Source organism: Brienomyrus brachyistius, chromosome 2 (genome assembly GCF_023856365.1).
Source record: "Brienomyrus brachyistius isolate T26 chromosome 2, BBRACH_0.4, whole genome shotgun sequence".
NCBI classification, from domain to species: domain Eukaryota; kingdom Metazoa; phylum Chordata; class Actinopteri; order Osteoglossiformes; family Mormyridae; genus Brienomyrus; species Brienomyrus brachyistius.
In genome coordinates, this window is record NC_064534.1 from 28,172,641 (window position 1) to 28,188,113 (window position 15,473).

The 15,473-nt window shown below is 41.7% G+C and overlaps 1 protein-coding gene across 3 annotated transcripts in view; it reads left to right on the plus strand.

The window, feature by feature from the left end:
- The first annotated feature begins 2,225 nt into the window (after positions 1-2,225).
- The window catches only part of ghra (growth hormone receptor a), a 39,659-nt gene continuing 26,411 nt past the window's right edge, over positions 2,226-15,473 (plus strand). Inside the window, exon 1 of one of the 3 annotated variants that reach the window (XM_048988926.1) lies at positions 2,226-2,378. In XM_048988926.1, the coding sequence (XP_048844883.1) occupies positions 2,241-2,378 (138 nt within the window). In that variant the 5' untranslated portion in view covers positions 2,226-2,240. Of the gene's footprint in view, positions 2,379-6,634; positions 6,940-6,977; positions 7,057-15,473 lie in introns of those variants that run through there. The other 2 variants (XM_048988935.1, XM_048988944.1) reach the window with 2 other exon arrangements.

Below are 15,473 nucleotides of genomic sequence, written 5' to 3' on the forward strand. Positions count from 1 at the left end.
GTAGTTTCCACAGTCCACGTGATCCCCCTTCCCTTTCCAGATAGGGACTTCAAGTCTCATTTTCCAGTTGGTTGGGATGACGCATGACACCCAAATGGAAGCAAAGATTGCAATGACAGGAGGACAGACTTACCAACAGCCTGGAGAAGTTCACCCCGGATACCACAGATCCCTGCGGCCTTCCCAATCCCCAACTGATTCACGACCCATGCAGTCTCAGTGAGGTTGGGTGGTTCATAAGTCATCCTGTCCAACAGCTACTCCCTGAGTATTGCAGCCATCAGACCGACCAAACCAAAAGTAGGTATACCCACCTTTCCACTACCCAGTCTGCGTACCTGAGAGTGCCACCACTGAAATGCCGAATTTACTAAGTTTCCCCGACAGCAGAGAAAGATGGTCATCTTGCCAGAGAGACAAAACTTTTCACATGCCTACCCAGATAGGCCACTTCAAACCTGGACCCAAGTTCCGCCATGCAGCAAGCAACGCCTCAGCGACGGTTTTGACTGTTCCGGAGATGAGGCTCCTGAAGGCTTTCCTCGATTCCCTTCATGGTGCATGCGGCCCTCCTGTGGGCGGCTGCAGCAGAGCTACTCCCGCAGATAGCAGAAGGGTATCATGCCTGTTTATACCGAGCTGTCGTGAGTTGTTTTATGGTGGCTGAAGTGCCAATCCAGCCAGCAACCCCGGAAATTTTTCCCTGCAAGTTGGAGGACTGCTTACATGACCGGATGTAGTTTAACGTCATACCCAGGATTTTAATGTGTTTTTTCGACCCCAAACTTCTTTCTATTTATTAGTGTTTGAGCAAAACATTACTCAGTCAGGAGTTTGGGGAAATCCGAGGATCAAATGGATTGTTTATGAGCATTATGCTTTGGAAAGACATATTTTTTATGTAGTTTGCATGATATGTCATCATGCAGTTGGGTGCATGCAGTTCAGGTTGTGAAGGTCCATTAGATGTATTGGTAAAAGCCTATTTAATCCCTAGTAATGTTTTTATACACTAACCCTTAGCATGTTCCTTCTTGCCATAAAATGTATCACATGATTTTTCTTAATTTATGCCAGCATTCCTGATCTTTTCTCAATTTTAAATAATTTATTCATGATTCACGATTGTAACGCCAATATTTTTTATTGACTCATCACTTTTGCAGCCGTAATAATGAGTGACTCTACAATGTTGTCATACTGAAACATGTAGAGTCACTATAGCGACAAATTTAAACATCCTTGTAACCTAACAGAATGCTTCTGTTAACACTGAAAACCTGTCTGTGTGGAAATCTCAAGCATAGACCAACTGTGTGACCTTGGAGGTCTATTTTAAAACTCCCCCACTTCAAACAGACTGGGTCAGGGGGGAGGGTTGATCTATCACTAGTTCAAAAGACAAGTTAAAGCACTGCCGTGCTGGGAGGGTATTACCACCGTGACGTCTCTCTGTAACGGAGTCTGACAACCTGGTTTTATATGTATAGGAATTTATACTAAATATGGCAGATGGGCATTTTTCTGGAAATGTTTTCTGTTAACTGTAATCACCTGCCGCTCTGTCCCCAGACAGACGTCCACCCCTTTCCACAGCATGATGTCATTGTGACTTGCTTGTTCCCAGGCAGAGAAGATCGCTCGTCTTGTGAGAGTAAAACTAAATGCATCTTCATTCCCACTTTTTACTCCCTAGTTTTTTCTTAAACAGGTGTGCACAGAATTTTCCCTTGCAGTTCTGATTTATTGCAAATTTGTATTACCCAGTTCACTTTATCTTTTTTCCATTCTTCAGCATGTCATTCGATGCTTATTTATAACCAGAGTGTCCAACAGAGAATGTATACATATTTTTGTCCATCCCTTTTCCAGCCATTTATTTTGGTTATCGAGCCTGAAACCTCTCCTAGGTGCCACAGGGCACATGGCAGAGGTACATCCTGGTTAGGATGCCAGCTGTACCCCCTGTGAAGCACAAGAGCATAGTTGTGACAAAAGCTCGGCCAGAATGTAACCTTGAGAAAATGGAAATTCCACACACGGTAGGAATTGAACCTTCAATCCTGAAGGTGTGAGACAACAATACTACCCACTGAGCTAGTATGCAGTATACAGGTTATGTTTTTTCTTCTTTTGAATAATAGCTCGATCTTGAGCCATTGCTTTGTAGACAAGCCGATGTACATTTCAGAGCCCTGAAAGTGAAGAGAAGGATAAATAATAGCTGTCCTCAGCTAAGCATGGGCAGACTCATTCCAGTCATTCTGCTGAGGTGGGAGGAGACTCTGCAGTGGCAGAGGGTCAGCGGCACAGCACCCACAGTCCAGTGCTTGTGCGAGCCCTTGTTTGCAGATCTGGCACGGGAAGTGAGCAGGAGCGTGAGTACGCCTCATTATCTCCCAAGCTTCTCATCCATTAGGGTTCAGAACACCAGTAACAGGCTTTTGTAACATTAATTAAAAAAGATTGTTTTGTATTACAGATGAGGCACTGAGAAAAAATTAATCAATGAATCTCTTCATGGCGTCTGTTAATTACTAATAGGTCCTATCAGAACATTGGGAAACAGCTTTATTTTATTTTTTCTTAACAGATATGTTAAAAAGAAAAAACAGAATTATCAATCTATTAAATCCGAATCAATTTACATTGTAAATGAGTGGCACAGACTTTTATCCGCTTATTAAATACTTTTCGTGGTTGAAATAAAACATCAAACTATGTTTTCCAGATAGTAAAGCAAATGCATTTCAAATTGAATATCATCTACTGGCTACCATATAGGCTCAGTGGATAGACTCGCTCCCTTGTGCTTCCAGCACTGAAGATTCCAGTGCCGCCCCTACTCTGTGTGTGCAGTTTGCATGTTTCCACTGTGTTATGCCAGTTTTCTCTAGGTATGCTGATTTTGTGTAGTTAGATGCATTGGTATTTATAAGCTGTCCATAGTGTGTGTGTTGACTTTGGAGGGACCGACATTTTGCTCAGGGTGTTCTCCTGGCCTGTACACGTGGCACATGTACAGGCAGTCCCCAAGTTCCAAGCAAGATCCTTTCCGTAAGTCTGTCTATATGTCAAATTTGTAGGTAGGTCAGATAAATAGTAATACAGTGTACAATACTACTACTACTAATACTACTACTAATACTACTAATAATAATAATACTAATACTACTACTAATAATAATACTACTGCTAATACTAATAATAATAATAATGATAATACTAATACTACTACTACTACTACTAATAATAATAATAATAATAATAATAATAATTTACAGCAATAATAAAAGCAACTACATATGGTACTGTACTGTATCTCGAGCTGATGAACCACTGAAGCTGCACAATATTTTCACAAGTGGCACAAAGTAGCGCTTGTGTCCATTATCACAAACCATTTCATTTAACGTGGGTTTTTAATATAATAGACTTTGTGGCAATTTCTCCCTAAGTATGAGATGTCCATAAGTTGGACGTTTCTGACCCAGATACTGCCTGTATACGGATGGTCAGTTTTTCACTCGGATTTCAGTTATTGTAAAATATAATCATTTTATTTTGCACACAACAGCCTTGTTTCTTCCAGGGGCAGCAGTTGGATTTTGTAGCCTTTGATTCATTCAGGGGGTGGCATGGTGGTACAGTGGTTAGCACTGTTGCCTCACACCTCTGGGTTCCAGGTTCGAGTCTCCGCCTGGGTCACATGTGTGCGGAGTTTGCATGTTCTCCCCATGTAGTCGTGGGGTTTCCTCTGGGTACTCCGGTTTCCCCCCACAGTCCAAAAACATGCTGAGGCTAATTGGATTTACTAAATTGCCCATAGGAGTGTATGTGTGCGTGACTGGTGCAATGGGCTGGCCCCCCATCCTGGGTTGTTCTCTGCCTCATGCCCATTGCTTCCGGGATAGGCTCTGGACCCTACGTGACCCAGTAGCGTTTGGAAAATGGATGGATGGATGATTCGTTCAGTTGCCTTCACTTCTCTCCGACCACATTGGTGTTGCCAAGTCAGAGGACTCAGCAGAGATAAGACCATCAATGTATCGCTAATCACCAACAGCCAGTGACTCACAGGTGCATGGTAGACCTCGTGAAATGGTATGCTAGGGGTGGCAAACGGATACATTGTCCCGATGCGCCCTCCCCTCCCTTTTTTAGTGGAAAACAGGCAGCTTACCCAGCCTTTGGCTGTACCTGTGCTCTGCAGTATGTTAATAGGAACATTGCCAGGTTCATTCAAAGACAGCCGTGTATTACAAGTGGTTGCTTAGTGATAAGTGTGCAGCAGGAAATCTTTGCCACAGTCATTCCCAGTACAGTAATATGATCACAAAACCATGGTCTGTAGATTCCTTCAATGTCCCAGATGTGTCAAACATCCATCCATTCATACATTTTCCAAACCACTTATCCTATTGGGTCGCGGGGGGTCCGGAGCCTATCCCGGAAGCAATGGGCACGAGGCAGGGAACAACCCAGGATGGGGGGCCAGCCCATCGCAGAGTACACTAACACACCATTCACTCACACATGCACACCTACGGGCAATTTAGCAACTCCAATTAGCCTCAGCATGTTTTTGGACTGTGGGGGGAAACCGGAGTACCCGGAGGAAACCCCACGACAACATGGGGAGAACATACAAACTCTACACACATGTAACCCAGGCGGAGACTCGAACCCGGGTCCCAGAGGTGTGAGGCAACAGTGCTAACCACTGCACCACCATGCCACCCCTATGTGTCAAACATGTTATTTTAATTGAATTTTAGGAACCAGTATAACTGTTTCGTCTCAGTTAAGGGGAAATGAATTTTTAAGTTTCTGTTCTTTGGCTATAGCAAAGAAGACTAAGTAAGCATCACACAAGGGTCCATCCAATATATGAGCTGAGCAGGCTGATGATAGTTACACGTCACGCTATAGGGCAACACAGACAACCACAGTAGCAATAGCAGTAGCGATGCTGTTCTTCAACAAACCGCTCCTTTTTAGAATTTCCAAGAACCGACTAGATAACATCCTGTGTAAAGTCTTGTGGCGGCTGATGGTCAATGTGACATGGAAGGCAGAGGATACATCTTCTGCAGAAACAGGCTTCCCCACTGCTTAAGACGAAGGCAGCTCGTTTGGCTGGAACTCACACTTCCATATGTGAACAATAAGTAACCCCAAATAAAATCTTTAAAGTACAGAAAATATATTTTGCAGCCTGGGGTGGAGCTTAAGAAAATTTGCTACTAGCCAGTTGACCTACTGTATTCAGGAAAGCAATATATTCGGACACACAGTCTTTTTTTTGCTACCAGTGAGCCAGTGGTCAGGTTTTTTTGTACTCGCCTCAGCGAGTGGGTGAGCTTAATTTCCAGCCCTGTGTGGAACACACTAGCAGCAATAATGATACTATAGCCCATACCTGATTATAGGATTTGTGTAAAGTCTTGTACACCCACACACACACACACACACACACACACAACTTTGATATAGGTTTTCTCTAAATAGACAACAACAATGAATTCAGTTCTCCTTATTGTCCATCTAGATATGTGATTTAACCATTTCCGTCATTTAAGGTTGTATATTATTTTACATAATTCAAAATTTCTTTTATTTATGGAGTAAAACGAGACTGGTAAGAAATATGAACTGACTGTTCACATGAGAAGTTGGCTTCTTTTAAGTGTGTATGACCCCATTGTCAAACATACTGTATTTTCATACATTTAAAACTTCTGTAAGGTTTGCTTACTTGAGTGGTTTGGGTAGACAATCAATAATTTGCTTGCGGATAAAGTTTTATCTTATATTATTGTAGAGGTTATACACCTTTTAAAAAATATTGTATAATAACTGCAAACTATAATTCCAGCCAACAATGTAGCTTGTCTATTCTCTGTTCAGTACTATGCAGAAATTTTGATGGGAAAAGGAGAAAGAAAAAAAAATACTGATTTGCATTGATTTTTTTAGAGTCACTTAAATATCAAATTAATGGCGATACTACTGTAGTAATTTATACGGCATTATTTTAATTACTTGAAGTAATTCTACAACTTAATTGTTAATTTTTAACAATTTCTAATGGGATCACAGGTCAAAATATTCATCATCTAGAAAAAGCCCAGAAGAGGCCAGAGTTAAGCACAACCAAATTTGCTGATTCAAGTAGGCCTAACTAAAACAAATCTGGGTGCTTAAAGTACAACGGGGAAAAAAACTCATACTTGGACTGATGTTTTGGATGTATCTTCCTTGTCCAGAACTGAACTTTACCCTAAGACCACTGTTCACACTTGGGTTCACACCAATATGCACTAGGGTGTACAGTAATGAGATTTAACTGCCGACACAATAGCAGAAAAACAAATACAATACGCAGATGTAATGTACATGCTCTTTACTTAAAGGACAAGTACCCTCCAAGTTATTTTGCTTCAAAGCCGCTACGAGAAAAAAACATGCATACCATAAATTAAAAAAACGAGAACGTTGTCGGTCTATTTATTTATTTATTTGACACAACCTTCTCAGAAGGCAGCAAATATTAAACTGCAGCCACGTTTTCGCTGATTGCGTGCAGCTTGGTACGCATGGCGAATGTCTGCCACCAGGTGGCGCTTCATTATTTGGTCTCAATAATCGCAACAGGAGCTGAGAAACGTTTCTTTTTTTCACATTTCGCTCGCGAAACAGGGCAACAAATAAAACCGAGATTCGCCGCGACGAGCAAGAATACTTCAGTGCGATGAGAAAAGAGGCACTTTGAAGGATATGACTGAATAGAGAAAAACAATCCCTAAGGATATTTGAGGAAGCGGAGCGCTCGCTCGGCAGAATGCCCGCGTCCCGCTCCTAGCGCCCCGTCCCCGGCTACCAGCAAAGCGGACTCGCTTCGGCGCACATTTCGCGACTGACAACTTTTGTGATAAGGTGGGTGCGCTGATGTGCTTCTTGACAGCCGGCGTGAATAAGCTTCGGTCCGTTTCCTGCGGTCGCCCCTGCGCACATCTGTGTGATTTCCCGACACTTCTTCTACCCCTCCTTCACGTAAGAGGAATAAGCTCAGGACTGTTTACTGAAAGAGATTAAAGTTATAACCGCGTCATTTTAATTTATTCTTTTGCAATTGCAAAGTCCTTATTATCTTAGGTGGGAAAAAATGTTGCTGGGTATGTTTTAGCAGTTGCGTTTAGTTACTAGTCTGTGTGTCCGAAAGCGAGCTGTGTACCAGCGTGCAAGGGCTCTTGGCTCCCCAGATAAACAGATGTTCTTATGCTGTCTGCATTTTCCACTTGGCAGTTGCTGGGAAATAAGAAACCCGGGGCTGCAGCTATTTCGTTTCTAAATGTCACGTCTGTGATGGTGATACGCTTGGCTGATTTCGCCGCTCTATATACAAAATAAGGGATGCATTTATGTCCGAACTGCTTGCTAAATCGTTTGACTTGGTAGTTCGTAAGACGGCAGAGATAAATCCCAGTAGGAAACCGAAGTTAATCAGAAGCCTTTCGCCCTTTTTTTTGCTGAGCTGGTCTCATAGCCACCGATGGGAATCTTGTTGATTGAACGTTGTTTGGGGGAAGAAGTTGAGATGAACTGCGTGTGTTGACCAGCGAGTGTGAAACCAGAAACTGGCTATTGGATTGTTGGCTAAAAGAGGAAATTTCAAATTGACCCTAAATTTTTCTTTTTGTATAATTTCTGTGTAGTTTTCTTGCAGACTCTCATTTCATCCGACCTTAATATACTCTTATAATAATCCAGTATTAGTATATACATATATGCACAAATATATTAAAAATCCAAATTAATTTCATTTAGTTGAATCTGAAAAGGAATAAAAGAGTCATATAGTAGTATTATATTATATAATTCGGTTTTATATGTTCTGTATTTATATAATTTTCATTTTTTAAAATAAAATACATTTTTATTCTGTTGCAGAATAAACAGAGGCTTTTATCCGTGTAAAACACAGACTGGTTTCATGTCTGGCGCTGCTGTTGTGTAAACAAGGCTGGCACCCCTCTGTCGGCACCAGTCGCTTTAGTTTTGTCAGTCTGCCATGGGCCGGTTACCTTCAGCTAAGCTATAAATGTTGCCTTTACTCTCCACGGTAATTGTTTCTGCAGTAAATAGATAACATGCATCATCTTGGTCTGCCAATGATGGTGAGACCATTCCGTTTTGAATGCGTAACAGCGTTTGTTGTAAGAAAATCATTTCTAGGAAATTGGGTCCAAAACTGTACCGAAGTGTAGTTTAATGCTAAGTGGGCGATGCTTCATATGCAGCAGAACAATAACGATGAAACTGGTGTAATGCTGTTAGCAGAGGGTTGGCCCAGTGCTTTGTGTACAGTCGTCTTGCAGTTTGCACGTTGTCCCCGTGCTGTGTGCGTTTTCTCCGGCACTCTGATTTCCCCTCGGAATCTAGAAACTTGCAGTTAGACTAGTTTGCGGTGGTGTGTGGTTCAACAGGTTAGGATGCTGTGCTAGTGATCGGAAGGTTTCTGGTTCAAATTCCAGAGTCAATGGGGTGATTTCATCATTGTGACCCTAAGTGAGGCCCAGGTATTTACCTCGCTTTCTCCAAAATGTGTGTAACTTTGGATAAAAGTACGTGCTGAATAGGGTAGATTACCCATAGTGAGTAGCCTCTCTTCCAGGGTGTACCTCGGCCTTGAGCCCTGTGGGATTGGCTCTAGACCCCCTGCACAGGATATGGGGTAGAAAGATGTGTGGATGGATAGTATTGATATTATATGCAAACCACAATGTGTGACCTAACTGTAACGCTGACATCCTTCTTTGCCACAGAAAATTGAAAAAGATGACTGCTTTTAATTTGAATTCCTTAGAAACAATCAATGGTATTAACATGGCTATTTTATTTTTTCCAACTGGCAATAAAATGTATACAACGTGCAGCTGGGTTTTATGACTGGTTTCAGGTCTCAGATAGATAAAGGCTGTTGTAACACTGAGGTTGTATTCAGTTTAAATTTCTCTTACAATATCTAGTTGTATAAGTGGCTATAGTTTGCACCTTTTGGCCCTGCAAGTTACTGTGTTCAAGGTAGCGTTCTGACTGAATAAGCAATGGTGTAACATTGTAATATCAGCATGTGAAGCCACATCGTTGCTTGTCAATTTGTTAAGGTATCAATTTTGGCCTCGAGAAAGATGTCATATGATGGCCTGCGTCATTCATGGGTTGGTTCCAGTGGTTCCTTCTGTGACATATTCTGACATTCATCGATTTTTAAGCTGAATTTTAAACAACTACAAAGGAAGTCTGGATTCCTATCTCATCTGTTTGCTAAATCAAATAAAGGGCTAGTTGGTTTTTTTTGTGTGCCAGCGTGTGTCCGTGGATTCTGTGAATAAGATGTTCTATGTAGTGGATGACATGAGGTCAGCTTTCATGTTAGTAAGCTTACTGTTCTTAATCCATCCATCCATCCATTTTCCAAACCGCTTTTCCTACTGGGTCGCGGTGGGTCCGGAGCCTATCCTGGAAGCAATGGGCACGAGGCAGGGAACAACCCAGGATGGGGGGCCAGCCCATCGCAGTACTGTTCTTAATTTGTGGCTCAATTCCATGTTTTTTGTTTTTGTAAATTCGACCACTATTTTGCCTCACCAAATACAATAATAGTATATTGTATTTGCTTTATATATTTTTATGTCCTAATGGTTTGCTTTTTTCTTTACTTAAAATAGCACTTTAAATTAAATTTTTGTATTATGGACCGACGTGCTCATGCGCGCACACACACACGCACACACACACACACACACGCACACACACACAGACATGCTTGCACCCATACTCCTGCTGTGTCTGCACACCATCGCACTCCAGCCCCTTTCTCTGAATGGATGTGTCTGCACGCCATGTGATTTGCCGTCGGTGCTCAGATGCTTGGCTGCACCGTGTGCTCACTCCGGTCCTTGTGACGCACGTAAACGCAGATTCAAGTGCGCTGCTCACTCCTGTGCCCACACATGCAGGCTAATCATACAGGCCAGACACACCATGGCCAGAGATTCTGCATCTACGCGACCACACAGACTCATATGTGCCATCTTACACACACGTGCACACACACACACACACACACACACACACAGCTCAGTTTTCGAATGTGCGGAGCAGTCAGTTCCGTGCTTCTCACTCCCTCAAGTATATTCTGCTGATGCCCACTTTCCATTCTCCCATGAAAGGCGAGCAGGCTATATGCTGAGGACTAATCACATTCCTTTCTGCCCTGATTCCTTCAGCTCCCTCGATTTGAGATATAGGAGTCAAAACCTAGGAACTGCTACAGTTTCATGATGTCGAGTCATTGGGAAAATTGCCGCTGCATAATAGCATATTTTTTAGGTTTGTGTTTAACGCATTATAAGCTGTACCAGCTTCAGCCAGTGCAGGAAATCCTTGAAGCCTCTTAAGCAATTGGTCAATGTAAAACTCCCCGTTTGGGAGCCAGTTGTGTTTTTATTTTTTTTATTATTATTATTTTTATTGTATTTTTTTTTTGCTTAATTGTTGAACATGATGTCATAAGCGGAAGCTGGTCGTCTTGGAAACTCACCTCACACGAGAGTAAGGCTCACCTTGGAAACTCACCCCTCATGAGTGAGGCTCCACTTCATTCCATATATGACGATTCATTGTGCCTCACAGTTGTTCACAAAGGAGTTAATGTAGTCCACTTTGGTGTTAAATGTGCAACAGGGAGATATTTATGGAAACTGCCGTGTTGTGAATGTAAGTCGTTGGAGTTCACAAATGTTGCATTAATATTCAAAGCATTCTTTTATGCAAAAATTTGTCGTCCAAAATTTCCAGTACTTACTCCATACTTGCACAAAACACTTGCATGAACTTGTGATAATATTCATTTGTTAAAGCAAAACAAATTCGTCTGCTTGTGTGGTAATTGTCATTTTCCAGGCAAACTGTGTGTTTGCCATGAATATAGCTACTTTAGTTTCAGAATTCACAGTGTAGATGTCAGCAAGGACAAAACTCTGAAAACCCCCATCCTTTATGATGGCAAGCAGTCCAGTCAGTGGTTATTGCATTGCTTTTTTTATAGTGTGAAGCTATTGTCCTTGATTTGGCCCCTTCCCACGACTGGAGACCATGACTGTCTCAGTGACATGATGCACAACCACGGCACACCTGCCGATGTGAGTCTGGCATTAGAGAAAAGGACTCTCCTGAGAGAGAAATACGATAACACGAAAAAAAAAACAAAATTATATTAAGTGCAATCATTGGTCACACAGAAGCCTGGTTTCAGGATTTATGTTTAGAATGTGTACTGAAAAACAGAGAGAAACAAACATTCAAAAAGAAAAGGTTATGCGTTCTATGAATCTCTCATCTGTAATGCATTATGGACACCATCATAAAGCTCATGGGAGATTTACTTGCACAATGACGTTCTGAGGGCAGAAGGAAAAATGATTGGTTCAGAGAGAGAACCAATCAGATTGTAGATGTGGTGTGCTCAAGCAGTTTGAGGGGATGGGACCAAGACATTTTCCTTTCTGCCCTCAGAACAATTTTGTGTAAGTAAAATGACACGAATCGTCTTATTAATAAAAATTAACAAAGCATTACAGCATCTTCTGTTGATAGTCATAAGGCATTATAGTGTTGATTATAATACACAGTTCATAAGCTTCATCATTACAACTGATCATAATCATTCTACCAATTCTACATAAAACATTATAAATACCTAACTTATTTTTGTTATCAAATAGCAAAGGCTGTGGTTATGGTGTGACAGTTTGTTTCAAGCTATGTAAGAATACATTCATATATTTAATGCGTTTAACATGGTATAAGGAAATACAATAAGCATGAGTGTCAACTGAAGGCATTTTTAAAAAAGGAAACATTTCTTTCATTCATTCAGACATGCATACGTACATACATACTGTACACTCGTGTCTACTGTCACTTCTCTTTCGCTTTTCTTTGACCATATTATGTTTAAATTAAGACATCAAAGATTGAATTGTCACAAAGGGCTTTCTATTTAACTTGAATCAACCAATTATATGCAATTCACTGAAGCCTGTTTCAGACATATTATAGCTAGCTATAAGCACATTATAAATGCATTATGAAACTGTTTTGTAAATTTTATATGCTAAGAAAAGTATGTACTGGTTTCATAAAATTATATGTGACTAATATCATACAGCAGATCCCACAGACACACGGTTTATTTGGTTGCTTGATTGTGGAATATTCTTTTGAAGGATAAAGCATGCACTGCTCTGTACACACGCATAGTCAGTCAAAGGTTTTTTTTGTCCAAAATTTTTATCAGCACTAGACAACAAATATTTGAGGTTAAAAGGCTGTGTAATTTCGGTATCTTCCAACCCCCGTTGCCAGATATAGAGTGGTCTTCAGGACCTAGCCTGACCCTAGGAAGCCTGGCCCTGTCAGCCAATAAGCTTTGAGGGAGGTCCCACTCCACCCCCGGAGGGCTTGATAAGTCAGTTTGCCTGGTGTGTCATCCGGCGCCCCCTTTTCCTTCCATGTGGACGGAATCTGTTAACCATTAGCCTGGATTGGGCTTCAGAGAGCTAGACCAGCTTCACGCCAACTGTTAGCCTCCCTTGACAGTTGACTCTGAAGTCTGGTTGACAGTGGCTATAGCTATTACCCGTCACATTGATAAGATATCATTGATTATCATTTTTTATATTTCAAAATTATTTTTGCATAATGCTTATGTATGACAGCTGGCTCAACTCAAGAGCCACATAACACAGGGAATTTGGAAAAGGAGACCTAATCCTTATTATAGACCTTTCCTTTCTCTGAGCTCGGGGAGGGTGAAGTTCACACCAAGAGCATGTCGAGGCCAGCCGGTGGTGAGAAGGAACCCACTTTCATATATAACCAGGCCAAACAAGGAATGACTGGGTGACAAAAATCTTTCACCCCATGCAGTCATCCGATTAAAGTCCTCGGATGAACCAGGCTCCACTCCCAAACATTAGTGAGCTTTTGTCAGAATATTAATTTCAAAACAATTGGGATTTTCCCTACTGATTTTTTTAAACTAATGTCAGATGAGCAACAGTTTGCGTAGCTGTTGAAGAGCTAAACTTGTGACCAAAGTGTTTCAGGATAGTACTTCAGAATATATCTGCCTACGGATGAACAATAACAGCAGACGTTTAGATTGCCTTCTCACTGAGCATTGCTTACCGATTTAAGAGCCGGTGCTGATATTTTTCTGGATAATTTCAATCCTCATCCCCTCTTCTGTCATCCAGACACACGCAATATGGAAGCAGCCACCTAGCATGGTCACAGAACACTAATAACGACAATGACAAGATGGGTTCCTCTCACCCGCAACTTATCACAACCCCTTTGCTCAGAGAAGAAAAGGGCGGACACACATAGTATCACAAAATTCTTCTGGAGATTTTGTTGGTCCAGCCTTTTCTTACCAGCCATCCCATCCCTACTCCCAGGTCCTGATTTGATCCAGACAAACCAATACATTCCCTGAGTAGTGTTTTCTAAAGGTGGTATCCACCCATCCAAATATTCCCCAGACCCAACCATGGAAATGAGAAGATAGCCAACACGTATACTGTTCTTATGGCTAATTTGCTGTGGCTACAGAATGTTGTGTCATCAGGGCAGTGAAAGCAATGCTTCCTAATCCACATACCTGAGCAAATACACTAATGGCCAAAATTATGGAAACACCAAGCATTTTAGGCTTTATGCTTCAAAAATTCACTACACGGATATTGCCGTTAATGTCTATAAACAATCAAAGAATGTTACAAATACACTGGGCAATTAAATAAGTAACTGGGGCAACAGTTGTATAAAGATTTACGATCACTAATTGTTTCCACGATTTTGGCCATAGTGTAAAATCATTAAGCCAGAATATGATTCCATCTTTGAACAAAGACAAAGATTGAAGATCACAGCTACCAAAGTTGGAAAATTGAAACAGGGCAGCATGTAAACTGTTTGTTTAGACCGCTTTTGGTGTAAATATAAAATGGGGATAAACATTTAAGGGAATGTACTGGCATATTCTGTGAAAACAGGTTTGAGGAACTTTGCCAATGGCTATAACTGCTTTCCAATTAAGGATCTTAATGCTGAAATGGTTTATGTTGCAGGGTTGTCATGTTGAAGTATTATGAATGGAAGATCTGGTAAAGAGTGTGCAGTTTACAGCTGTAGGTCAGACTGAGCAGCTGCAGGTTCTGTTCCAGGTGGCCGCTCTTCTGGCTGGACGCAGAGATATGGAGAGCTTGGAGTAGAAGCAGCACAATGAAAGAAATCTTTGCTAATGCTTTTGCCCAGACCAATACCATGGTCCATTAAAAGTAAAAAGTTTAGCATTTCAAGGGGACGACCTTTAACCCTTCAGACATGCAGACATTTTTTTCATTGCAGACAGTTGGACAGGGGATCAGTTTTCCCAAAATGGTTAATGTTCCTTATCAAAGGTGGCCAGCATCTGCAGCAGAAGGCTTCCATCATGAATCCATACACTTGGAGGGAGAGAAGCTGAAGAGTATTGAACAGCTTTTCTCCTTCTTTCGAAACAACTGTGTTGTGAAAGGCGCTCAATAAAAATGAATTGATTTGCTGGTGACTGATGTTATAAAACTTACAGTAGAGGACCATGTGTCACCTGTGGACCACCTTGATGTATCTCAAAGCCCTGGCCCTGGGAAAGAAAGCGCACACAGATAAAAACAACAGATGGGAAACTGACATTTCACCCTGTTCAGGAAGCACTTTGTTAATGGTAGAGATAAGATGTCAGTCCATCCTATAATGACCAGAGTTCAGGATATTCTGTCAATAATGCGCAGTTGACTGTTTTTCTATGCTAACAAGCAGGTTGAAACGTGCTCTGTGGAGCATCTTTGCTCTCTGTGCTGAGAAAAAGCTCTGTGGGCCAAATGTCTGTGGTTCTCAGTAAGGGGGGGCTCAAGCAGGGGAGTTGTGCTCGAGGGTCGGCTCAGGGATTGCACAACCAAAGGAATGTTTAAATAAAGACAGTTGTCCCTTTACAGTGTTTACTTGGCTAGAGTTTTTGTCCGAACACAAGAGAACATGAATTGAAGGAAAGGAGCGTCACACAGATTTGCTTTTCATTTCTCCTCGTGCACTGCACACGCCGATGCCCCCCCCCCCCCCCATCATGGCTCTGGGCCTGCCAGGTGTTTCCTAACATTTTTGGGGGGGGGGGGGTCTCACACACGACCAAAAGTGAGAATTTTGCAGTTTGTAGCATCCTATGAGATGATAAAGGAAGGCCTTGATACAGCTGTAGTCGCCACAGCACCCACGCTGGAATTCTGTACCAAATTCTGGTCCCTCTTTATGACGCTCGTAGGCCTTATGCGGTTTATTTGGTGGTAATGCCTCACGTG